This window comes from Grampus griseus (genome assembly GCF_964374135.1).
Source record: "Grampus griseus genome assembly, chromosome: 11".
Classification (NCBI taxonomy): domain Eukaryota; kingdom Metazoa; phylum Chordata; class Mammalia; order Artiodactyla; family Delphinidae; genus Grampus; species Grampus griseus.
The window spans coordinates 21,276,088-21,301,464 of NC_139005.1; the positions used below are offsets into that span (position 1 = coordinate 21,276,088).

Below are 25,377 nucleotides of genomic sequence, written 5' to 3' on the forward strand. Positions count from 1 at the left end.
AGTTATATATATCCTTTGTAACTTTTTGCTTTTCTACCAGAATCGCCTAAACAAACAAAACTTTATAAAATTTTTATAAAACTTAGCTAACTTTCCCCCTTCGGGACTTTCAGTATACAATTTTCATGTTTTAACCTTCAATAAAAATAAGTACTGTAACTTATAACAAACAGTACAGAGGTGATCACTGAATTTCACACAGACATGCCTAATAGAAAATTCAATTTTCATTTACTTATACTACTCTTAGCAATCTTCAAGATATTGCCACCCACATCTTCTCTCTCATCCTTTTGGTGCAAAGGAACACGAAAGCAAGGAAGAATATTAAGTAAAATTAATTTAGGAATTGTAATCAAAGGGATTACAAATTGTAAATGTTTTTAAGGTAGACTAAATACCAGATAAAACGTAGTTACATAATGATTTTCCTTAATATATCATACATAGAAGGCTAATAAAATCAGAAAACTCGGTCTCAAAGTCGCAAATTGCTTTAAGGATATGTTTCAACCATGAAGCAAACTTGCTTCATTGCTCTATTTTTAAATTTGCACCAGCTATACACAGACACACACACATACACACACACACAACTTCCAGTATCAGAGACCAAATTAACAAAAATGAAAATGGAGATTTTCTTTTAAGGTAAGATTTTAAATTTAAATAAGTGAAGTCTCAAATGTAGTATTTGGACAGCTTGTGTGAAAAACCCTGGTGTGAGTTTTCTGTTTTAATTCTGAGATATCTCTTGGGAATGCTTCGATACACAGACAGAAGAAATCCAGTTGATTAAGCGTTAGACAACCAGGTATTAGGTAATGTATGTAACAATGCAATTCAGTTCTCTTGAGTCCCTCCACATTACAAACCTGGAGATAACACTGCCTGCTCTGTATACTTCCTAGAACTGTTGAAAGGTAGCAAAATATTTTAAAATACTTTGAAAACAGCAAAGTGCTATACATTCAAAGCATTTTTGTCATATTCATTCACATGTAAACTGCCCTACATTTTAATCAGCCACAGGTAAGCTCTCCATCCACATTCTACATGCCATTTCTCAGTGTCAGTAAAAGGATCATTGTGATAGACTGGAGAATGGCCCTCCCCAAAGATGTCTATGCCCTAACCAACCAGAACCTGAGAATGTTACCTTACACAGCAAGTGAATTTTGCAGATGTGATTCAGTTAAGGATCTTTCGATGGGGAGGTTATACTGAATTATCTAGGTGGTTCCTATGTAATCACAAGTGTCCTCGTAAGAGGGAGCCAGGAGGGTCAGAGTAAGAGAAGGGGATGTGACAATGGAGACTGTGTGTGTGTGTGTGTGTGTGTGTGAGAGAGAGAGAGAGAGAGAGAGAGCGCGGGGAGAGGGGGAGTTGAAGATACTACTGCTGCTGGCTTTGAAGATGGAGGGAGAAGCCATGAGCCAAGGAGCACAGGAGGCCTCTAGAAGCTAAAAAAGGCAAAGAAACGAATTTTCTCCTAGAGTCTCCAGAAAGAACGCAATCGACACCTTGATTTTAAACTTCAACCTCCAAAGCCATAAGATAATAAACATGTGGGTTGCAAACCACTAACTTTCTGATAAATAGGAAACTAATATGATCATGAAAGCACAACCACCTGTTATCCCAGGACTGATATTCACAATTTTTTTCTGAGAATACACGATAAGTTGTAAAATAATAGCTTTGACCAGTTTCTGAATCTGTTTCCCAAACCCATTTCCCCCAGACTGGCGAGTCCTTTAGATCCCCTCCACTGGCACGGATAACGGAACACCAGCTGTGTAAGACGGGCCAACTGACAACATGTAGAGATCGTCCAGGCCTGTCTCTTTCCCAGCATAGGTATTTGAATCATTCTGGATCTAATATGCTTTTTAAAAAAATTTCTTGGGGGGAAAAACGTCTTCTCCTTCCACTAGTAGAAATGTTTCTCATTCTAAAACATTTAGAATGAAAAAGTTGTCTAAGATGTAGAATTCTTTCGGCTAAAAATTTTTTTCTTACTCTGTCTTTAGTAAACATGGAAATTAAGAAATGATACTTATAAGTCTCTTTCAGGTTTTTCTTTCTAAGTTAATGACTACACTTCCATATTCTTTAATATTTTCTTAGAGGTTTTCTAAACCTTTATCTATTTTGGATATTATATTCTGCTATGTTCCGCCTGCCTATGACTTAAAATCTGGACCTCTAAACATGCTGGACAAAATATATTAACCTTTCTTAATAGTGATATACACCATTTGTAAAAGTTGGCTGTGATCTAATAAATAAGATTAGGCAGAGAGGAAGGAGTTCCAATTTAAGCCCTGGTTCTGACACTGCCGTGTGACCTTGAGCAAATCACATAACCTCTCTGGTCTCAGTGACGTCATCTATAAAACAAGGAACTTGAACTAAAGATGCAGTGTCTTAAAAGAGAGGTACAAAGTATTTTGCTAATTCTATTGAGAAAGTAGTCACCTCTGGCAAAAACAATTGATAAGTGCTCCTCATTAGCTCCTTCACAAAGATAACACTAGGGATACTGAGGCTTGTTTGGACTTTAACAATCCTGATTCCGGATGTAGCAAGCCTCAGTAGAGGGAAAGCCTGAGGGACACTGCAGGCACACTGAGTGGCACAGATTTTGAGAGGTTAATGGATGAGGAAGGGTGGGGGGAAGCATAGGGGGCACCATGGAGAGCCTGGAACACCAAGGCAGTGCAGAGCCCCTGAAGGTTCCTGAAAGGCTCTCGTGATCTCTGCAGATTGTGACCGGAGTCCACTAGCATGTGAAATGTACCCCGTGGTGGCCCTTAGCAAGCCGTGCCATTCGCCACCTTCTCCCCAGTGCCCAGGCACAAGAACCGGCACTTAATAGTTGCTCACAGTGTGTGTGAGCTGAGTGAATGAGCCCCAATAGCCCTTCTCGTCTGACCCTTTCCCTGAGGACCGTGTCCTAAGGGTGCCATGCATATTATGCGTGATGGGAATGGTGTCCTTGGAGTTATGAAAACAGCAGCCCTGCCTCCCTTCAGGAGGTCTCAGGGAGCTGGGCTATTGGAGTTTTCTAGACAAGAGGAAATGAAAGCCTGAACTAGTGACAGCCCTGGGAATGGAAAGGAGAAACAGTTGCCAGCATGATTTATTTTAGGGTGGTTTGGGAGATTTGCTGAAATACTCTTGACTAGTCAGAGTAAAATGTTACTTGATTTCTTCCCTATTTTCCTTTAGAGAAATTCAATAATAATCTATTATATAAAATTGGAAGGCTTATTATGTATCTCCTGATAAGCACAAGTTACTTATCATAAACCTCACTCTTCTGTCAAAAATTCATATGATCCCATTTTTCTACCTTTAGGATCTAGTACGTCAGCCAAAATCAAACAATCTACAGCAATATTTTGAGGAACCAAAGAAAAACAACAAAAAGTCCCAAGGAACTCTATGTACCATTTTTTTAAAGGATACCATATACTCAAACTTATAAGCATATTTCTTGAGTTCTATGTCACAGAAACGTTTGCTAAAACTGCACTGACCACCTCACCTGTATTTTGATGTTTCTCAAATATAGATTAAATGAACTAACACAAAGCTGAAGTCATTTTGATTACTGAAGAAACATCTGATTCAGATGCTGTATTTTAAAGCTATGCCCCTTCTATTAATATCCAAGATTCCACTGTATTTCTTTTCTACAAGAATACTTTTTTAAAAAAACCCCTACCACTACAATCTTTTTGGAATTAGATAGCATATACATAAATGAATAAATAAAAATAAAATCCTTCCAATTTTAAACACAGCAGATGATTAGTATTTACAGAAACAGACCAAAAAAATTATTAAGGAGCATGGTACAAATTATGTTTGATACCTAGCATAAAAGTAAAGGGTAAAGGTAGCTAGCTAAAAAAACCTACACTAGATATATATTTTATATTTAAGTGTATCATCTTGGGTATTAAACATGCTGCTAGCTATCTCTTAATGAGCAACTGAGCTGTCATTTTTAATAACAGACTGACAATTATTATCTATAAGTTGATATTCCCTGAAAAGTCATCTGTGCAATACTTACATTAATACAGTTAAGAATAGAAACTTACAGTTGCATTTATTTTAAAAAGTATTATTTTATAATACTTGGCATAATATTATAGAAAATGACATGAACATATATTTACAATGAAAAATCAACATATTCCAAAATGCAGAGACCATTTCAATACGCAGCAGAACTTTATACAGAATCTTAATAACGCATCTCAGTCGCTCATTGTTAAAAAAATTTACTTGGTCTGTTGATGTTATATGAGGAAAATATACATAATCAAGATAAAATATGATAAAAAATAAACCAAATACTTGGGCCATTCTAATCTTAGTCCCTTCTCAAATCAAAGCAGACATGAGAGTTGAATAGCATAAAAATTCAAATTATTTAATTCATCTAAGTACACGACACCATTAATACGTAATGCAAGGAATTATATAATAGCTTATTGTAATTCATTCATTATAATATTCTAGAAATTCTATTTTATTTTCAAATACTAAGAAAAAAATTTAAATACCTCTTCCACAAAGCTGTCTTTCTTCTCTAGCATTTCTCGTAAAGTTTGAAGAATTTTAATGCACAATTTTTCTTCTTTCTCCATCAGTTTCTTTGTATGATTGATCAACCTTAAAAGAAAACATTAAACTTTAATAGGACAGTGGTTTCTCTTCAAGCTATATACTAACATCATATGCTAGAGGAAAAAAAATCACACTATTATTTGAGAGTATAAAGTAAGCCAGATACATGTTGTCGAAGTTTTAAAATTATACTCCAGCTTATAAGCTTTGTATTATACAACCTTTGTTTTACAGTCAGTTTATCCCAGTGCACATGAATATCTGCAGTATATTACATTTTATTATATTATGTCATACTATATTATTTTCTATGTACTATATCACATTAACTGTATAGTAGAGTAGCAGTATACAACTTTGGAACCTTCGCATTAATGGGCTGCTTTCCAGTTTCCATTAATAATAATTGCTATGTTTCACTGCTAGGGCTTGGTAGAAACAGGCAGTTTTTGTGATTAGAATAAAAAAAAAAAGGAATATCAACACAGTCTACCCATTTACTATTTTTGCTATAATTTGGGCAAAGACTCTAATTAATTTTACAGTGGTGACTTCTGCACTGGTGCTCTGTCAAGAGAAAAGTTTGCAGATCACAGTTCTATAACTCTCCAAAAATTCAGAATCAAGTAAGACGTTCAGAATCCGAATTTACAGCTTAGCACATATAGCTCATGTTGTTAAAAAGCTGGTTCTCAAAATGACCCTGTGAGATGTGTCCTCCTAGAAAAACAAAACGGTGTAGAATACAACGGAATGATCTGATTTCAGTGACATAACAGGAGTCCTGAGGGACAGAGCCCTGAGGAAAAGTGAGCTTTCGCTAGATAATGTCCAGGAGTGCTTATCAGCTCTCAGGGTGAAGTATGAGGACCTCCCCTGGATTTTCTCCATTCATCCTCACAGCAAGCTAATGTAATAGTTTCTATTATCAGGCTAATTTTGCTCATGAGAAAACAGAGCCCCAAAGAGAGAAAGTAACTTGCCTCTGGTTACACAGTTGTTCAGTGGTGGGATCTGGAAATAGACCCCAGGACCATCTGACTTCAGAGCCAAAATTCTGAAGCACCACTTTGTGGAGACAGGACAGTTCACTGATGAAGAGTCCTGACACACGCTAGGTTGTACAGAGCTGCCTCTTATGTGACACGGTAAGTGCTGTAGCAGAGGCAGTGGCAAACGCCATAAACTGGACAAAGAAACAATTATATTCTGTTGGGGGAGCTGCTTAGGGCTGATCAGAGAAGGTTTCGGTGACAAGGTAACACTTAACTGTACAGATTTCACCTGGCAGGGAAGAGTGCAGAGAAAAGGCATCCTCGCAAAGGAAATGAACAAAGGGCAGATACAGAAAGCTGATGGCACGTCCAGGGAATAAGTCCTCCAACTGCCAGCTGACACTTAAAGACATGGAAGAGGAGAGTGTAAGAGGTGCAGCCTGAAAAGAAGGATCTGGGAATATCGTGCTAAAGAGTCTGGAATTTACGCTGTAGAAAATGGGGAACCACTGTGTTAAAGGACTTGTATGGCCCTGCCTGCCTGTGACAAAGATACGTCAGATGGAGGTGGGAACAAGGGCACAGAAGAGTGAGAACAAGCAAGAGATGAACAGGGCATGTGACGGGGTAAGGATACCAAAAGCAATATTGAAACAAAATAGCCAAGACCTGGCAAACGACGACATACAGAAAGTGGAAGAAGAGAGGGAAGGGAAATCACAGATGCCTGAAATGGGTGAGTTGGGTCAGTAGATGGAATATGATACTTTTAAATGACACCTATTTCACACTGTGAAGGAACAGTGATTTCCTTTCAGACATGTTACATCTGGGCAGGGTGCTATATGTCCATGTGGTCAGGCACAATAATTGTTCTAAAGTTCTCCTGACAAGAAAAAAAAAACCTGCCTCTCTAAAACCTCAGCTATTTAGTCTTTTTTTTCCCACATGATATAGTCTTTAAAAGATATGAAAATCATTTGATGGACACTGTACATTTCTTTTGATTTTTTTTCTCTCTTAGGCTATTTCCATTTTCTTTAACTTTTCTTTAGATAAAATATTTAATTCACTAACCATCTGAAAATATCAGTGGGAATGAATGAACACTTGCTCGGGATTTACACAGGTATTCGTCTATCATATAATGTTTGGTTGAGTTAGATCAGGTGACTTTCAAATACTTTTTTCTATGAACCCCACCATGCAAATACATGTCTGTGAGTGTATTTGTAAAACTAATGCAAAAGTTATCTTTACTCTATAAGATGCACTCTGATATTCTGTATTCTTTCCTAATTCATTTTTTAAAATTAACAGTTGCCTCTTCTCCACAAGTCACATACCACAGTTTGGGAAACAGAGCTTCTTCCTTCATAAGAGAGGAATGAGTGCTGATATGAATGAACTATAAGCAGCCACCATAAAAGCTAACACCCACAATGACCTCTTCTCTTCTCTCTTACTCTAGGTGAAATCTGGTCCTTTCCTGGGGTTTAGCCCTCGCATTCTCCTGCAGACACATCTGACTCAACAAGTTCCAGGAATTAAATTCATTTGAGGAAGTCAGGAGGCCCACTTAAGGTCTACAGCAATTAATGAAGTTGGACTCTAATTTTAATAGATATCTTTGCAAATAAAACTCTTGGTTCTTCCCAGAATTAAGGAAGGAGTAAGTAAACAGATATCCCTGAGCCTCTGGCCATACTACGATCACACACATACAACAGAACAAAAATCTTTTCTCTAACCACTACACTATGTGTGACACCCTCTTCCTCCACCTGGGTGTAGGACCTGTGATATATTCCCATTATCATATCACTCTGCTTCTGTCCTTTGAATTTACCTAATATTGCAACAGATTTGCTTCATCTTCAGCACAGGTCAATATTTTCTTGATATTCTGAGTTACTTTATATTACCTTCATATAGACCTATATCTTTACGTTCTAGACGAGTGCTGTCCAACAGAACTTTTTCTGTGATAATTAAAATATCCTGTATCTGGGCTGTCTTAGTTGTTGGCCACTAGCTACATATGGCTGTTGAGTACTTAAAATGTGGCAAACGTAACTGAGGAACTAAATATTTTATTTTTATTTAATTAATTTAAACGTTCATTTAAGTAGCCATGGATAGTTAGCAGCTACTGTATTGACACTCTAATTCCTGACACTCAATCAGCAAACTCTTGTTCTAAAGGGCCAAACAGTAAATATTAATAGTTTAGGCTCTGTAGGCCATGCAGGCGAGGCAGCTAGTGGGTTCTTCTACAATAGTATGAAAGCTGCCACAGATGACAACATGTAAATAAGTGTGTGTGGCTGTGTTTCAACAAAACTTTCTTTGCAAAAATGATCAATGACCTGGGAGCCAGAGTTTGCCAATCACTTGTCTAAACTATCCAGTCTCTGGGATATAGCTAGAGTATCATATGAATATACTGGAGTTAAAATTCTCAGGCTTATTACCCACTTTTTAACCTATATTCTATACACTGATACCTATTCATGGGAGGTTAAGTATATTTGTCAAAGACCCTATTTTTATACTAGGCAATATCTCTACTTAATTTTTTTTCCCAATGGCTTCCACCATCATCAGTTTTGCAGACACTCTGGACCTCTTCATTTAAAAATTCTTATTAGAAGTCTGGCCAATGTCCAGACAAACCCATTCTTCCCAGGCCCCTTAAGTCATAGCAATCAAAAGCCAAGAATCCGTGATTCTGGCCATAATACAGAAACCCACCTATTCTTCAACATGACCCCTGCAGTCAGTTCTTTGCACCCCATACCTTGTTTTCTCTCCCCAAATCCCAGCTGTAACTGGTAAAAGAAAGAACATACTTCTTGTGTCTCCACAACCTTCAGTTTCGCCCTCAGTATGTCAACAGAGGAGGTTTTGAGACCATTTCAGTTGTATCCTCAACCGCACAGGAACAGGCTGTGATGGATAATGGTCAAGAGGGTTGGAAGCCTCTTCTGACTCTCCATCCAGATACTCTCCCCAAGGTGACCGAGCACCTCTGACTGGCCATCTTGAGTCTACGTGTAATTACTTGCGCAAATCACTCAGCCAAGGGTCCTCAACATTAAGGTCTGTCTTTTCTTTCTGGAGCTACTTACACTTTTTCTCACAACTGCTTTTATTTCCTTAAGAATTGTTCCTTTACCATTAAAATGAAAATATGCTACGATTAACACATCTACTCTAATAGACCTGACAATACCACAGAAATGCTGAGAGAAATACGTAAATGAGAAAGCTACAGATGAGGATCATCAAGGCATCATGGGAGGTGCTGGGTGGAGACTTAACAGCTCTTCCCCGAAGCATGCCTGGGCCCCAGCTTTCTCATCTCTAAAATGAGGCTCAACCTCGCAGAGCACTTGTGCAGATTAGATAACACACACAGGATAACAGTGCACATAGGAAGGCCTCAATAAATGCTACTACCCTTTCCTTCCTCTCTCTGTTAATGAAAATCAGTGACTTTAAACAGGAATCTTTTAAAACTTCATACCATACAGTTATAGAAAGGAATCAGAACCAAGATACTCTTTTACGTGATATTTTGTGCCCAATAATGACATTTCATTTTCAGCAAATATTAATAAATGTAAGTTGAACGTCACCAAAACAGAATTTCTGTTGAATCAGATTAATTTTTTGGAGGTATATTTTAACACGGATTTTAGACCTTTTACATGCTCTGCGAACTGTCATTAGGCATCAGCAGAGTAAAAAGCAGGGACGTCAGAGGCCAGCTCCGTGGAGCAGCACCTGCAGCGTCTCAGGCTGTACGCACTTACTTGGACATGAAAGCACCGCATCTTATTCTTGCATCGCTCCCCTCAGGAAACAGTAGCTCTGGACTGTACAGAACATCAACCAACACAGAGAATTCAGCCTGCATCATCGGGCTGAACTGTTGCTCCAAGGACGCCACTACATCCTAAGGAATAAAGCACAAGAGAGACCATGTAAAGACCTAACTCGGATTTCATCCTTTGAAGACAGGACAACCTTAAGAATACTAACCAGGAATGAGATGTGGGAATTTCAGAGAAGAGGCACCCTACTTCCCATGGTACCAAACGTCTGTGCTTTAAGTATAGGCTGGTTTTCCGTATGAAAACTGTTTGAGTCTCCTTTTTCATTTATACTATAAGGGAGGGGTGGGTAGCTATATGATTTCTAAGGATATACAGACAAGATGATAAGTCAGTAAAGCCACTGTTACAAGCACTGCAGTGTTTAAGATTGCAATAGAGACGATGCAGGTATTCATCAAACTGGGGTATGCTCAGCAAACAGCTAAAAAAGACTTCATATATGTCATTGGTCATCCGGAACTAACCATTTCTTCCAACGGGAAAATTCCTTGACGTATTATCTGAACCAGCAGTAGTACTGTACAAGGGTTCAATGGCACTTAATAGTATTTCAAATTATATTTTTTGATAGACACTATTGGTCACCTGCCAATAGCCTTTCCTCATCCTCTTCCTTGCTAACAGAATCTCCAAGTTATTTCTCAGTCAGGTAACAACATTCTCAAGGAGATGAGCTCCCTCAGCCTAAAGACAAGATTGATTAGTTTAAGCCAGTCATGGTCATTCCATTTCCCCTGCCAGTAATTGATTAGGAATGATTATGTGACATAGTCCTGGCCAATAAGACATCTGGTGAAGTCTGCTGAGTGCGGGGCTGTGTATAGGGGGAGGACGGGGCAGATTCTTTAGGAACTACTATGATAGTAGACTCTACAGTACACTTGATACTACAGTATACTTGAGATAGTAGCTATCTCAAGACAGCTCGAGAGTGTGAAAATCCAAAATACGAGGCAGCCCTCTTATGACCTTTGGAGGCCAGGCTTATGCTGAAAGGCAACAGACCAGTGGTGTTAAGGCCTGGACCTATCAAGCAACTGAACTAAACACCTCAGGAAGAGCCCCAAATCCAGATTCCTTGCTATGCGAAAGATATATTTTTTATTGTTTAAGCCACTTTTAGCTGAATATTGTGTTAATTATAGCTGAAAGCATCTGACAAGTTTCTAAAACGGACTATAAGCAATAATTTACTGATCATTCTTTAATGATTAAAGCATCCTCTTTGTTTTTAAGATAACTAAGTTAGAAAATAAACCAAAAAAACTCGCATAAAGCAATACTTTATTCACCCATACCTGTGGCATATTTTGTTAAGCAGAAGACTGACTGCCGATTGCTTATTGTTACTCTCAGCTATGGCAACACGCTTTTTTTTTTTTTAATTGGTTGCACCAGGTCTTAGTTGCAGCAGGCGGGCTCCTTAGTTGAGGCAGGCGGGCTCCTTAGTTGTGGCATGCGAACTCTTAGTTTCGGCACGCACGTGGGATCTAGTTCCCTGAGCAGGTATTGAACCCAGGCCCCCTGCATTGGGAGCACAGAGTCTTAACCACTGTGCCACCAGGGAAGTCTGACAACATGTGTTTTTACGTTATTTTCTTCCTGGTAGTCTCTTGATTTCTTATGGCTAGATCTCAGGGGTTAACTTGTTTAACTCTTTCCTCTCTTTGTAGCAAAAGTGATCATTTCTACTTCAATTACTCTAAATAAGCTTTCTGAGAAATTCCTCATGACAGCTAGGAGAGACTACTAGAGAGGAAATCACATAAATGGGAAACTAGATATTATACAAAGGTGGGAAAAGAATATGCTTACCCAATGTGGCCATATTTAATAAAACATCACTAACACATACCTATCTTTCAGATTACCTCTCTTCTTCCTTTCATTTACTAAACAAATTGTGCCCAGGCTTCTATGATGTGAATTCTGTCTTTATCTCCTATTTTGATCATGGGCCAACTATGTGATCTCTGATTCATTATTTCTCCACGTGAAAACCCAGGATAATGATACTAGCAATTACATGGGATTAAAAGCAAATACATAAAACAGCCTCTACGTTGTCTTGTAATAACCTATAATGGAAAAGAATCTGAAAAAGAATCATTGTTGAACACCTGAAGCTAACACAACATTGTAAATTAACTATACTTCAATTTTTTAAATGGTTAAAAAAAAAAACAGGCTCTAACACATATTGACCACTTAGTATTCCTGAATAAATGTTAGTAATTACTGAGTACCAGTTAGCTGCAATCATCACCCTGTTGCCAGACCTAGTGGTTCCTTTTCTGACCTCATGTCACTCAACCACTGCTAAGCATTTTACACACTTGGCCCTACTCTGTCAAACACTTTCTGCGCTTGGCTTCTGTAACATCGCACTCACCTCATTTTCCACCTATGTCCTGACCACTCCTTTACCAGCTCCTGGTAGCTCCTGGTCCTTTTTCTTCTATATCTACAGTCTCTTGCGAGGAATCTCACGCAATTCCATGGTTTTAATATCATACGTGTGCTGAAAATCCCCACATCTATATTTCCTGTGTGGACATCTTTCCAAACCACTTCAGACTCATATATCCAGCAGCCTATTTGACATATTCACAGAGATACTGACATAGACATCCAACACTGAAAATTCTCCATACAGAACGCCTGATTCCAACTCTCCCATTCTTCCCTATCTTAGCAAATGATCCAATCATATCACACCCAGGCTCATCCTTGATTTCTCTTCCCAGCATCCCACGTCTCATCCATCCATCCACCAAGTCCCACTGGCCCTAGGGGACCAACTATATCCGAAGTTCATCTACTTATCTTCATTGCTGCTGCTATCCCCTTAAGCCAAGCCACCAACACCTTCTGCCTGAATTAATACAATAACTACCTAACTAGACTCACTGCTTCCATGTCTGGACCCTACAATCCATTCACCATTCAAGATCCACAGTGTTTTTTAAAAGGTAAACCAAGTCATGCCTATAGTCTGCTAAAAATCTCCAATGATTTTCCATCACATTTAGAATAAATCCAAATGCTTTACCATGGAAGTCTCTACATGAACTGGCTCCTTATTTCATAATACTCTCTTCCTTTGCTCACTCCTGCCCCAATGGGCTTCTCTTGGTTCTTCAAACCCACATCCTCGTTCCTGCCTTAACATCTCTGCATTTACTCTTCCCTCCCCATAAAGCTCTCTATCCTCCTATCTTTGAACAGATTATTCCTCTTCATTATTTGGGTCTCAACTCACTGTCTCCTTAATAGAGAGGAGCTCCCTCACTGCAGGATCACTCTCCCAGCGATTCTCCATCATATTGTTATACTGATTTATTTTATTCATAGCAGTTTTAATTCTCTAACATCATATCACTTACTTACTGCATCAGAATGCATTTTCTATGAGGGCACAGACCTCATGGTTCTATCTCCAGTACTTAACACAGTGGCTGGAACGGAGTTTTCATCAAATATATATTTATCCAGTGAACGCCAATGACTGTGCTAAAAGAAGTTTAAAGCACGCCCTCTTTATTTCTCCCCTGAAATGTCTACCTCTCTGGCTCTCATGAACCTGACTTCCCTCCTTTCTGACGGTGTCTTTTTTTCCTCATTTATTTGGCCATTCTGCCACTTCCGGCCGCTCACAAAATGTTCTTTGTTTTTCCTATCACTATACTCTCTATTTCAGCAATACCAACCACTATCCTCACTCCAACTATTATCTCCAAATATAGACTTACCTTCCAATACATTCGGTAGCCTATAAACCTAATTCACTGTATGTTCAATGATCATAGCCAACATCTTTTACCGGATCCTCTCCTTCCCTCTTACAATGAAGAGTCTATAACATTACCTAGTCTCCGATCATCAGTGCCTCTTAAACACCCCTCATGTCCCCTCTCTGTCTCCATCCAAAAACCACCAGGTCTGTTCACCCTGCCTTCATTATTGTATATAACACCTACTTTTTCATTTCATTGATACCACCACCTGGCTGATATGTTTAGTAATTTCTTATTAATCTGCCTTCCTCTAGTCTCTTCCTGATATTTCTATCCTGCAAACCAATAACTGCTTACTCATTTATAATGACATTTTCCTCAAAACATTTAATGACTTATAACCTTCAAGTTTTCAGACTGAGTCTAACTTGTTTTTTGGTTTTTTTTTCCCCTTCGGCTTTGCCACGTGGCATGCAGGATCTTAGTTCCCCGACCAGGAATCAAACCTGCGCCCCTGTGGCCCCTGCAGTGGAAGCACGGAATCTTAACCACTGGACCACCAGGGAAGTCCCTAACTTGTCTTTATAATCATGTATAATGCTCATCTATCAAAACTCTGAACCTTCACCATTTAATCTACTCATTACCTCTTACAGTATTTATTTCAGTTCATGTCTTGACCATTCTTCACGCCAAGAACTTTCCTCAAGCCATACCCCAGATCATCCCATGAAATCTTCCACTAATTATGTGAGAGGAAAGATATCTGTTATGGGCTGAATTGTGTCCCTCTCAAAACTCATATGATAAAGCCCTAACCCTGGTACTTCAATGTGACTATATTTGGAGTTAGGGCCTTTAAAGGGGTAATTCAGTTAAAATGAATTCATATGGATGGCCTCTAGTCCAAAATGCCCGGTGTCCTTATAAGAAGAGATTAGGGCACAGATGTGTATGTGCACAGAGGGAAGACCATATGAGGACACAGTGACAACTAGGCCATCTGCAAGCCAAGGAGAGAGGCCTCAGAAGAAAACAACCTGCTAACACCTTGATCTTGAATTTCTAGCTCCAGAACTGTGAGAAAATAAATTTCTGTTGGTTAAACCACCCAGTCTGTGGTATTTTGTGATGGCAGTCCAAGCAGACTAATACAATGTCTCTCTTTACTCACTGTCCCAGAATGTCCAGGCCAAAAACAGGAGTGGGATACTATGCAAATAAATTGGGAGTAAAGGTGCTCACACCATTCTCACCAAAGGAGTATAAAAGGATACTTAGAGATGAATTGAAGCAAGGTTGTAAATATTTATTACATGAGTCTTTACAGTAAATTATTTTACCTAATGTACTGAAGTTATTAAGACCCATTACTCTACTATCAGAGCACATTAAATAATACATACTCACCAAAAACAACTCACCGCAACTTCTACCTAGAAGCTATGCTTTTTAAAAGGGTGGTGTTCATAGGACATTGTAAAGTAAAGCCTGGTCCCCAACTAGAATTTGATATTTTTAACCATATTTTATTTATGTGACTACATATATTAAAAATTATAATTTAGAAAATATTAATGCCATTTCATGCTCTTATTGTACCTGTAACTTTTCAATAATATTTCTATAATCCCAAGAAGGCCCTCCAAGAGCTTCCTTAAAGCGTGGTCCAGAGCGAGCTGATAGTCTCCAACCCATGGCCGCTCTCTGCACCATATTGGAGTGACTCTTCATAAAAAGAGTATTAACTTGGCCGTCCAAATCCACTGGAATGGCAATTCCACGATTCTTTGCTGAAAAAGAAAGATTTAAAATATTTTCCTGTTTATTTGACTAAAGCTACTTGCATGCTATCAAAATAATTTTATAAGGATAGAACAAATAAAAAAGAAAAAAATAAGATAAATAAATTCTGGGATGTAATGTAAAGCATATAGTTAGCCATAGTGTATTATATATTTGAAAGTTACTAAGAGAATAGATCTTAAATGTTCTCATCACAAGAAAAAAATTGTAACTGTGTGAGATGATGACTGTTAACTAAATTTATTGTAGTAATCACTTCACAATATATACATATATCAATGACAATATTATATGTTAATCATATCTCAGTAAAATTGGGGGAAAAAGAAAATGTCAAACCTTCAAATTCTGTCAAATTATTTTATATAACTGCAAAAGTTTTTAACTTGAAAGTATCTCAATTCTTAAGACCAATTATTAAAGTGGGCTCATTAACATTCAAGAATTTATGTGATTTCTTGATGGTTAACGTTTGAAACGCACTTTACAAAGCACAAAGCACGAATATGGCAAAACACTGTATACCAACCATGTAAATTTGTACCTTCCAAGATGCAAAGGAAAGTTAAAAAGCAGACAGAAGACAAATGATAAAATCCTGCCAGTCCATTTTATTACTATAATTCACGTGTATGTGTCTGTGCACAAACGTGAACAAATGCACCAAACTGCATGTGGTAAAACATCTGAGAGAAGAAATAAAAAATTGACAAGTATAAAAAAATCTGCGTTGGAAGACAGTACACAGTACATGTCCTTCTTTCTTCCCAGGATCCACTGAAATTTATATTTTAATACACTTATATCACAATACTGAAAAATAAGAGTGCTTGCCGTAAGGAAAACAGAAATGTTGAGGCATTTCTGCAAGCAGAATGGAGATGGGATTTGTCCATCGGAGAAAGAAGAAAGAAGAAATTGCTCTACAGGACATAAGAATTAGAACAGGTCTTCCTAGGTTCCCAGACACACACAAAGTGGTCACGGGGGATGGGAAAGTCATCTGGCAACTCAAGAAGGAATAGTATCTGAATATCTGGGAAGTAAAGGCCTTCATCCCTCTGACTAGCATAAACAGAGCAGCTGGCAGCAGAGGTTTTTACCCAGAGGATAGAGTTAAAGACATGCAGAAATGTTCTCTCAACAAACACGAATACCTGCCTGGAGAGAATGCCAAATGAAGGGGCTAAGAATTGACAGGGAAGCAGAACAGAGCTTGAAGAAACTGCAAAGTCCTCATCAAACAAGCAGTAGCACAGCCGGGAGAGAGAAGGCAGCTCAAAGAAGAAGAGAAAATATACAAAAGATCCCAAGCCCTGACGAAAGCCCTCCTTATTTTAACCCTTGTTAGTATTCCCAGCTTGCCTTCTGCTTCACACACACACACACACACACACACACACACACACACACACTCCAAGAAAGCCTGTGTATCATTTATTCAGCCCCTCACCCAGAACTCAGGGTAAGCCCTGTCATTTACATGAGAAAGCTAGTAGAGAAACAGAGCCTCAAAACTGCAGTGGAGTAATATTCCATTGTATATATGTGCCACATCTTCTTTATCCATTCATCCGATGTTGGACGCTTAGGTTGTTTCCATCTCCGGGCTATTGTAAATAGAGCTGCAATGAACATTTTGGTACATGACTCTTTTTGAATTATGGTTTTCTCAGGGTATATGCCCAGTAGTGGGATTGCTGGGTCATATGGTAGTTCTATTTGTAGTTTTTTAAGGAACCTCCATACTGTTCTCCATAGTGGCTGTACCAATTCACATTCCCACGAGCAGTGTAAGAGTGTTCCCTTTTCTCCACACCCTCTCCAGCATTTATTGTTTGTAGATTTTTTGATGATGGCCATTCTGACTGGTGTGAGATGATATCTCATTGTAGTTTTGATTTGCATTTCTCTAATGATTAATGATGTTGAGCATTCTTTCATGTGTTTGTTGGCAGTCTGTATATCTTCTTTGGAGAAATGTCTATTTAGGTCTTCTGCCCATTTTTGGATTGGGTTGTTTGTTTTTTTGTTATTGAGCTGCATGAGCTGCTTGTAAATTTTGGAGATTAATTCTTTGTCAGTTGCTTCATTTCCAAATATTTTCTCCCATTCTGAGGGTTGTCTTTTGGTCTTGTTTATGGCTCCCTTTGCTGTGCAAAAGCTTTGAAGTTTCATTAGGTCCCATTTGTTTATTTTTGTTTTTATTTCCATTTCTCTAGGAGGTGGGTCAAAAAGGATCTTGCTGTGATTTATAAAAAATAAATAAATTTTTAAAATTCAAAAATGAATAAATAAAAAAATTACTTAATTAATTAATAATTTGAAAAAAAGAACGAGGTTGGAAGACTGTCAAAACAGCACACAGATCACACACTCAAGCCTCGGAAGAGGGGGAAGTGCCTTAAGTCCCCCACTTCGGATGACATCTCCCTGCCTCACAAGTCTCAGTCCGACTGGGCTAGCTTTGGCAAGGGGACGGAGCTGGATCAGGAGCCGCTGCTGCCATATCTGGATCAAGTTCCAGTTTTGGTCTATCATCCAACACCTAGCCAGACTCGCCTAGCAACACAGCTGAGAGGAACAGAATAGGATAGCTCAAAAGAATAGGCCTCATACAGCATCAGCCTAAAGGAGTTTATGACCCTGGAAGAAATGGATCAGAAAAAAGGATCCGGGGGACTTCCCTGGTGGTGCACTGGCTAAAGACTCCGCACTCCCAATGCAGGGGGCCCAGGTTCGTTCCCTGGTCATGGAACTAGATCCCACATGCATGCCGCAACTAAGAGTTTGCATGCCACAACTAAGAAGCCCACCAGCTGCAACTAAGACCCAGCGCAACCAAAAAAAAGAAATCAATCAATAAAATAAAACAAATATTATTAAAAAAAAAACAAACTGCAGTGGAAGCCCACGCCAGTCATTATAGATCTTTATGACACACGGCCAAGAATCACAGGGAAAACCAAGAACATTAAGAATAACTAGCCCCAGTGAAAACAAATGATTTAGGGAAGCACAAAAAATATTTAAATAATTGTAATTATTGTCCTCAGAAAATGTGAGCATATGGTGCCTCCAAAACATTAGGAAAAAAAGAAAGAAAGAAATCTTGGAAATTAAAATATGATTGCGCAAATAAATGTTTCAAAATTGGCTGAAAAAGAAAAAAATAGGAATAAGGACCAAGCTGATAATCTGGGAAAGTTAAGGAATCTTGTAGAGCATAAGAGTCAAAGGGGGGACTTGCCTGGTGGTGCAGTGGTAAAGAGTCCGCCTGCAAATGCAGGGGACTGGGGTTCGAGCCCTGGTCTGGAAGGATCCCACATGCCACAGAGCAACTAAGTCCGCGTGCCACAGCTGCTGGGCCTGCGCTCTAGAGCTGGTGAGCCACAACTACTGAGCCCGTGCGCCACAACTACTGAAGTCCGCGTGCCTAGAGCCCATGCTCCACAACAAAGAGAAGCCACCGCAATGAGAAGCCTACGCATAGCAATGAAGAGAAGATCCCACTCGCTGCAACTAGAGAAAGCCCATGCGCAGCAACGAGGACCCAACGCAGCCCAAAAATTAATTAATTAATTAATTTAAAAGAGTCAAAGGGAAAATAAAACAGAGAATATGAAATAGGGAGGGTCATCCAGGAAGTCAAATAACTAATAAATGTAAGCTCTAGAAAAAATATCAGAGACAATGAAAAGGAAGAAATGATTAAAAAAAGATAGAGGACAATTAGTCACCTTGAGCTGAAGAAAGATGTTAAGTCCTTAAACTGAGAAGGTCTACTGTGTGTGTTTAATAGTATTAAATAAGCATATTGGCCATATTCTAGTAAACATCTATAATGTTATTATGGATTGAATTGTGCCTCCCAAAAATATATGTTGAGGTCCTAATCCCAAGGAAAACAACAGTGGGCAGTACTATTTCTGCCAGTGAAAATTCTCTGAAGCTCAGAGATACTTAAAAACTTCTCGAAAACAGATAATTTTAGCTACCAACACAAAAAGTTCCCAATTTAAACAAGGGCTCAAGCTGAAGCATTAAGGAAATAATGACAGCTCTAAGGCAACCCTAACGATCAATTGCACCACTGCCCAAATTTCCGTAGTGAATGTTTTCCTAATATTCATTATAAATTTCCCTTTCCAAAGCATACAATGTCTCTGTTTCTGTCCATCACTCACAGCAAAGCAACTGCACTCCTGTCCCATCTGAAGGACCGACAGCCTTGAAAAGTCCAGGCTGCACATATTTTAATAAATACTTAATCCTGCACCATGATCAAATCCCAGCGAGACTTTCATCCTTTTATGGCTGTTTCACTTATAAACTGGGTTTGCTCTAAACATTCAAAGTCAAACAGAAGACAATACTTCTTATATGTTATTTTTTAAGCAACAGAAAATAACGAAAATTGTAAAACTGAAAGTTGCTCAAAACTTATTACAACAAAGTTTTCGCTCATGTTTAAACAAAGTTGGGGGGGGGTAGACTTACCTCCCCTTTAGGAAACAGGTACGTTAGATACAACTAACCAACAAGTGAGCATTTGTTGCTATGAACGTCACTTACATGAAGACGTGCTCAAGGAGTATTCTAATGATATCAGTGGGAATGGAATCCGATGGTAGCACCTCTGTTATTCCTAGCAGTGCAGCCCTCCTATCAGTGTGGTCAGGGAAGTCTCACCCCCGCACCCCTACCTCATGCATCTATGAGCTGCTGCCACTATTCCACTATGGCCAGCAGCAGGGACAAACCAGAATGAGAAGACTCCACCATCCCAAAGTTTACTGAAAGGGTTTTTTTGGTCTCCCAAACTGTACCACTCTAGGTGGTATTTTCTAGTCTCTTGTCTTAGCACAGATTGCACGATATAAATTAACTGGCTAAAGTAAACCCTACTTTCTCATGCCCAAAGGTAAACTCTAGCCAAAGGCTAAATCACAATTTCTAGGCAATAAAAGAAAATTAACTATGCAACTGGGGAAAGGATTTGAGTTAAAATAAGTCAGCTGTGTAGATAATGACGAAACTTTTTCAAGCAATTGTAAAAATATTAATACCATTAAAGACATGGCCTGAAATAGATTCTCTGTACTGTCAAAATATTATAGAGATTAATTTGAAAGCAAAGTTGACAGTGTTGGGCTTCCCTGGTGGCGCAGTGGTTGAGAATCTGCCTGCTAATGCAGGGGACACGGGTTCGAGCCCTGGTCTGGGAGGATCCCACATGCCACGGAGCAACTAGACTCGTGAGCCACAACTACTGAGCCTGCGCATCTGGAGCCTGTGCTCCGCAGCAAGAGAGGCCGCGATAGTGAGAGGCCCGTGCACCGCGATGAAGAGTGGCCCCCGCTTGCCACAACTAGAGAAAGCCCTCGCACAGAAACGAAGACCCAACACAGCTAAAAATAAAAAATAAAATAAAAAGTTAACAGTGCTAATTCAGCTTTCTATATATTGTTTAAAAATTAAAGCAGAAGATTGTGACTAGGAAAAGAAAGGAATTAATTCATGATCTCACTTACAAGACCATTAATAACTAGAATAATATTTTTCAAATGCAACCAAAAATATGATTCAAACTTAGCTTCCTTTTATTTAGCTAGAAAAAATTCTGATATAAATAGTATATTGCAATGTGAACTAGGACGAATTCTTGGGGTTAATGGTTACCCCACCTCCCCACCCCCAATAAGGAAAAACTAAGGAATTTACCAACAGTCAGTTATTCTTTGGGCACGTAGCATTAACTCCAACTTCTGTGTTTTAGTGGTCACATTGAAGTTTAAGATGTTTAAAAAATAAGTGTTCCTGTTTCACTCCTAAGTTGGACTTCAGCTAAGATACTATCTTGTTAAGGGTATTTTGCCAGAGAATAAGCATATGGAGTTCTTTAAAAACTAATAAGAGAGAGGATGGGTTGTTATTAATTCACCTTTTATAGAGCTCTGCGCAGCGACAGTTCTCTAAAATGCGCTATCTTTCTTCACAGGTATTGTGATTATTGGGCTAACCAACTAATTAGGCTTACAAATCCTGAAAATTCTCTAGATAAGACAAGACTTTGCAGTGATTTTAAGATGTAATTGAAATCTATTGCTAATTATTATTCATTAAGTCTTGCATATTGTGTGGAATTTTTAAATTAGACAAAATTACTGGTGGTAACTGCCAGACCAAAAATCTCTGAGAACACACATACTGCAGTGGTAAGTGCCATGGAAAAAAAATGCTTAGAGAGATAAACTGACAGGAAAAAAAATGCTTAGAGAGATAAACTGACAGGCAGGGGGAAAAGGCAACAGAAAGTGTGAGCAGTAATTATAACGCTTCATTTATTGTCAAGCTCTCCTGTACAGGTCCGCAAGAGCAAGGACAGCTGGTGCACAAGGAAGGTATAATGGGGTTCTGAATCATGTCAAAATATCCAGGATAAATCTGTACCAAAACACTAGTGTTCTTAAATACAAAGAACACTAAAAACACAAAATGTATCTTTCTTGTTTGGTACTCAAACTATACTTAATTAACCCCTAAATTGAATAAATAAAACAATTGTATTACAGGTGTTAAACAGGATGTGGAGAAAAGGGAATCCTTTTGCACTGTTGGTATATAAATCGGTGCAGCCACTATGAAAAACAACAGTATGGAGGTTTCTTAAAAATTAAAAATAGAACTACCATATAATCCACTTATTCTACTTCTGGGTATTTATCCGAAGAAAACGAAGGCACTAACCCCAAAAGATATACACACCCTCATGTTCAGTGCAGCATTATTTACAATAGCCAAGATATGGAAACAACCTAAGTGTTCATCAATTAATGAATGGATAAAGAAGATATCTTTTATATATATATATAAAACATATATACACACATACAATGGAATACTATTCAGCCATAAAAAAGAAGGAAATCTTGCCATTTGGAACAACATGGATGGATCTTGAGGTTATTATGCTAAATGAAATAAATCAGACAGAGAAAGACAAACATCACATGATTTCACTTATACATGGAATCTAAAAATCGAAACAAATGAACAAACAAATCAAAACAAAACTCATGGATACAGAGAACAGATCAGTGGTTATCAGAGGAGAAGGGGGTTAGGAGGTGGGTGAAAAGAGTGAAGGGGGTCGACTGCATGGTGACGGATAGAAACTATACTTATTGTGATGATCACTTTGTAGTGTATACAAATATCAAATTATTATGTTGCATACTTGAAACTAATACATTGTTCTATATCAATTTTACCTCAATAAAAAAATATATATAATTTTATGGTTGTGCAAGAACTAGTATTGGCACACGTGACTAGTCATCTGGAAAAAATTAAGTTAATTCCATATCTTATACCTTACAACTAAATATATTCCAGATAACTCAAAATTGTAAACAATCGTACCAAAAACACAAACAGACAGAGAAACTAAAAACATGAAAATTCTCAATGGGAATTAAGAAACAGCATCTTATACTGATCAAGGCCACTCTGAAGATGAAAGAAAACCTAAAATGCCTAAAAGAAAATAAATTTCTGGGCTTCCCTGGTGGTGCAGTGGTTAAGAATCCGCCTGCCAATGCAGGGGACACAGGTTTGAGCCCTGGTTTGGGAAGATCCCACATGCCGTGGAGCAACTAAGCCCGTGCACCACAACTACTGAGCCTCTGCTCTACAGCCCGCAAGCCACAACTACTGAGCCCCCGTGCTACAACTACTGAAGCCCATGCGCCCTACAGCCCGTGCTCCACAACAAGAGAAGCCACTGCAATGAGAAGCCCATGCACCACAACGAAGAGTAGACCCTGCTCGCCGCAACTGGAGAAAGCCAGCGTGCAGCAAAGAAGACCCAATGCAGCCAAAAATAAATGAATAAAATAAATGTTTATAAAAAAAAGAAAAGAAATTCCTGCATGCCAAAAAATATTGAAATGACAAATGAAAAATTGAGAAAAAATATTGGCTACTTACAGGCAAAGAGCTCATTTTCTTAAGAAATAAAGGGCTATCCAAACTATCGAGAAAAACAAAGCCTTCAGGAAAAGTGAGCAAAACACAAAAAGTGACAGTTCACAGAAAATACCAATGAATCAATCATATGGAAAGGTTTTGTTTTCCCTCACTCATAAGAAGAGAAACAGACGTTAAAACTATAACAATACTTTTATATATAAGATTTGCAAATATGTAAGAATCTGATAACATAGCACATTATCAAGGAGAAAGACACTCTCCTACATTGCTTGTGGCATATAAATTGAACAACCTCTACAGAGGGCAGCATCTGTCAAAATTAGAATACCCAGAAATTCTACCTTTAGGTGTTTACCTTATTCTTCCTCATGAGCAAAATGACTGGAAACAACATAAATAACCAACAGTGGGGTTAAATAAATTAGAATATAGGCACACAATAGGATATCATGCAGCCAATGACAAGAAAAGGATATTCACTCATTTCTTTGTATTCACCCAGGTATTTTGTTCATACAATAAATATTCACTGAGTACCTATCATGCTCTAGGCACAGTGTCAGGCTCTAGAAATTTGTAACAGATAAGGTACTTAGTTTTATTCTGCTTTGTGATTTCTATACATGTTACATCTACCCCCAATGTACTAGAAATTCATTGAGGGCAGGAAATATGGTTTGACAGACTGCAGTTCCCTTACAACTAGAATAATGCCTTTCAGGTAATGATGGTTCATTATAAATAGTTCAATTAATAAATAAGTGAAAACCTTTATAAGATTTTGCCCTGTCTTCTGACTCATTCATATTTAATTTTTTTAAAGTAATAATGGAGGGACTTCCCTGGTGGTCCAGTGGTTAAGACTGTGCGCTTCCACTGCAGGGGGCATGGGTTCGATCCCTGGTTGGGGAACTAAGATCCCACATGCCATGCAGCGCAGCCATAAATTAATTAATTAATAATGGAGTTTTTATATTTCCATTATTACTTTAAAACCATAATTACAGGGATGTATTATGTCAAGCTCTTTATACAATCAGCCATAACATCTAGATAGATGAAAATAGACATGTTTGTTTTAATAAAGACTGAATTTCTCTTCTCAAAGAATTAATGATTTACACACATTCGAATTTGGGGGGGAAACAACTGGCTTGAAGATGGATGTTCATTATTCAAACCATTTGTACAAGATATTTTACAGAATTTCCATGTGGAAAAAATGATTATGTTTCCAACAAAGTACCCAATATTAATCCCCCTAAATCATTTGAAGATTATGAAACACATGGAACAAAATTCTTTTTTAAGTGAAGTAACATGGGAGTAATCCTTGGATGCTTTTTCTTGAAGTACTTCTAACACGTGCTATTGTATTTTATATAAATGAATAAACTGAGGAACAGTAACTGACCAAGGGCATTAACATCTTGATCAATATTTCGTACTTTAAAGGTATAAAACAATGTTTACTTAAACTTATTTGTGATAGTAGAGCATCACAAATGCCTGCTAACATGTCAGTCTAGAAGGGGTTCACACCTGCCTGTGTGACCCAGCAAGCTGTCTAACCTTGCTAACTTCATGTTTGCATCTGTAAAATGGGGCTAAGAATTATGTCCACATCATAGGGTTTACCACAATGTCTATCACTAATAAATGCTCTCTACTCCCAGCCAGGTAAGTGCTAATTTAGTAAATACTTTTGCTGTTTTAACTACCTTTTGTGTCCAATGTACAAATATGGAAGAGAGTGAAATACTTTTGATGATAGATGAGTTGAACCAATGTACTTGAGAGCACTTTACAAACTGAAAACTGTTATATAAATGTCACTATAATAGATAATATAATAGCTATTTGTATGTATAGGAGTATGTTTACCAATTTGTAAATGCACTGGAAATTTGCTTTATAAAAACTAAGTATTCTCCCGACTTGTAATATTTTTCTTAAATATGTATATTCTTTGTTTTATAACTATAAATTCTTACATATTTGAATTATAATAATGCCCTTTTGTATTCTTAAAGAGTTGCTGAAACACGGAAATGACATTGCACCTGAGTTATAAAATTTCAGACAGCTCCCTACCAGCAAGCCAGACTGCCATAGTTCTAGTTTATATGTCAGGGCTTCCTAAGATATGACTTCTAAGATATGACACTCAGAGGAACCTGGATTTCAAATCCAACTCAACTACTTGTTAATTGGGCAAGTTATTTAACCTTTCTATTCCTAAATTTCACTATCTGCGAAATATCTAGCTCATGAATTATTGTCAGTCAACAACAT

The 25,377-nt window shown here is 38.1% G+C and overlaps 1 protein-coding gene across 4 annotated transcripts in view; it reads right to left on the bottom strand.

The window, feature by feature from the left end:
- Positions 1-25,377, bottom strand: part of ITPR2 (inositol 1,4,5-trisphosphate receptor type 2) — a gene marked incomplete at its 5' end in the record, with an annotated part of 524,405 nt that overhangs the window by 215,571 nt on the left and 283,457 nt on the right. For all 4 annotated transcript variants that reach the window (XM_082665011.1, XM_082665010.1, XM_082665012.1 and 1 more), the window contains 3 exons: positions 4,584-4,692; positions 9,461-9,603; positions 14,884-15,074. In XM_082665011.1, coding sequence (XP_082521137.1) covers positions 4,584-4,692; positions 9,461-9,603; positions 14,884-15,074 — 443 coding nt within the window. The remainder of the gene's footprint in view (positions 1-4,583; positions 4,693-9,460; positions 9,604-14,883; positions 15,075-25,377) is intronic.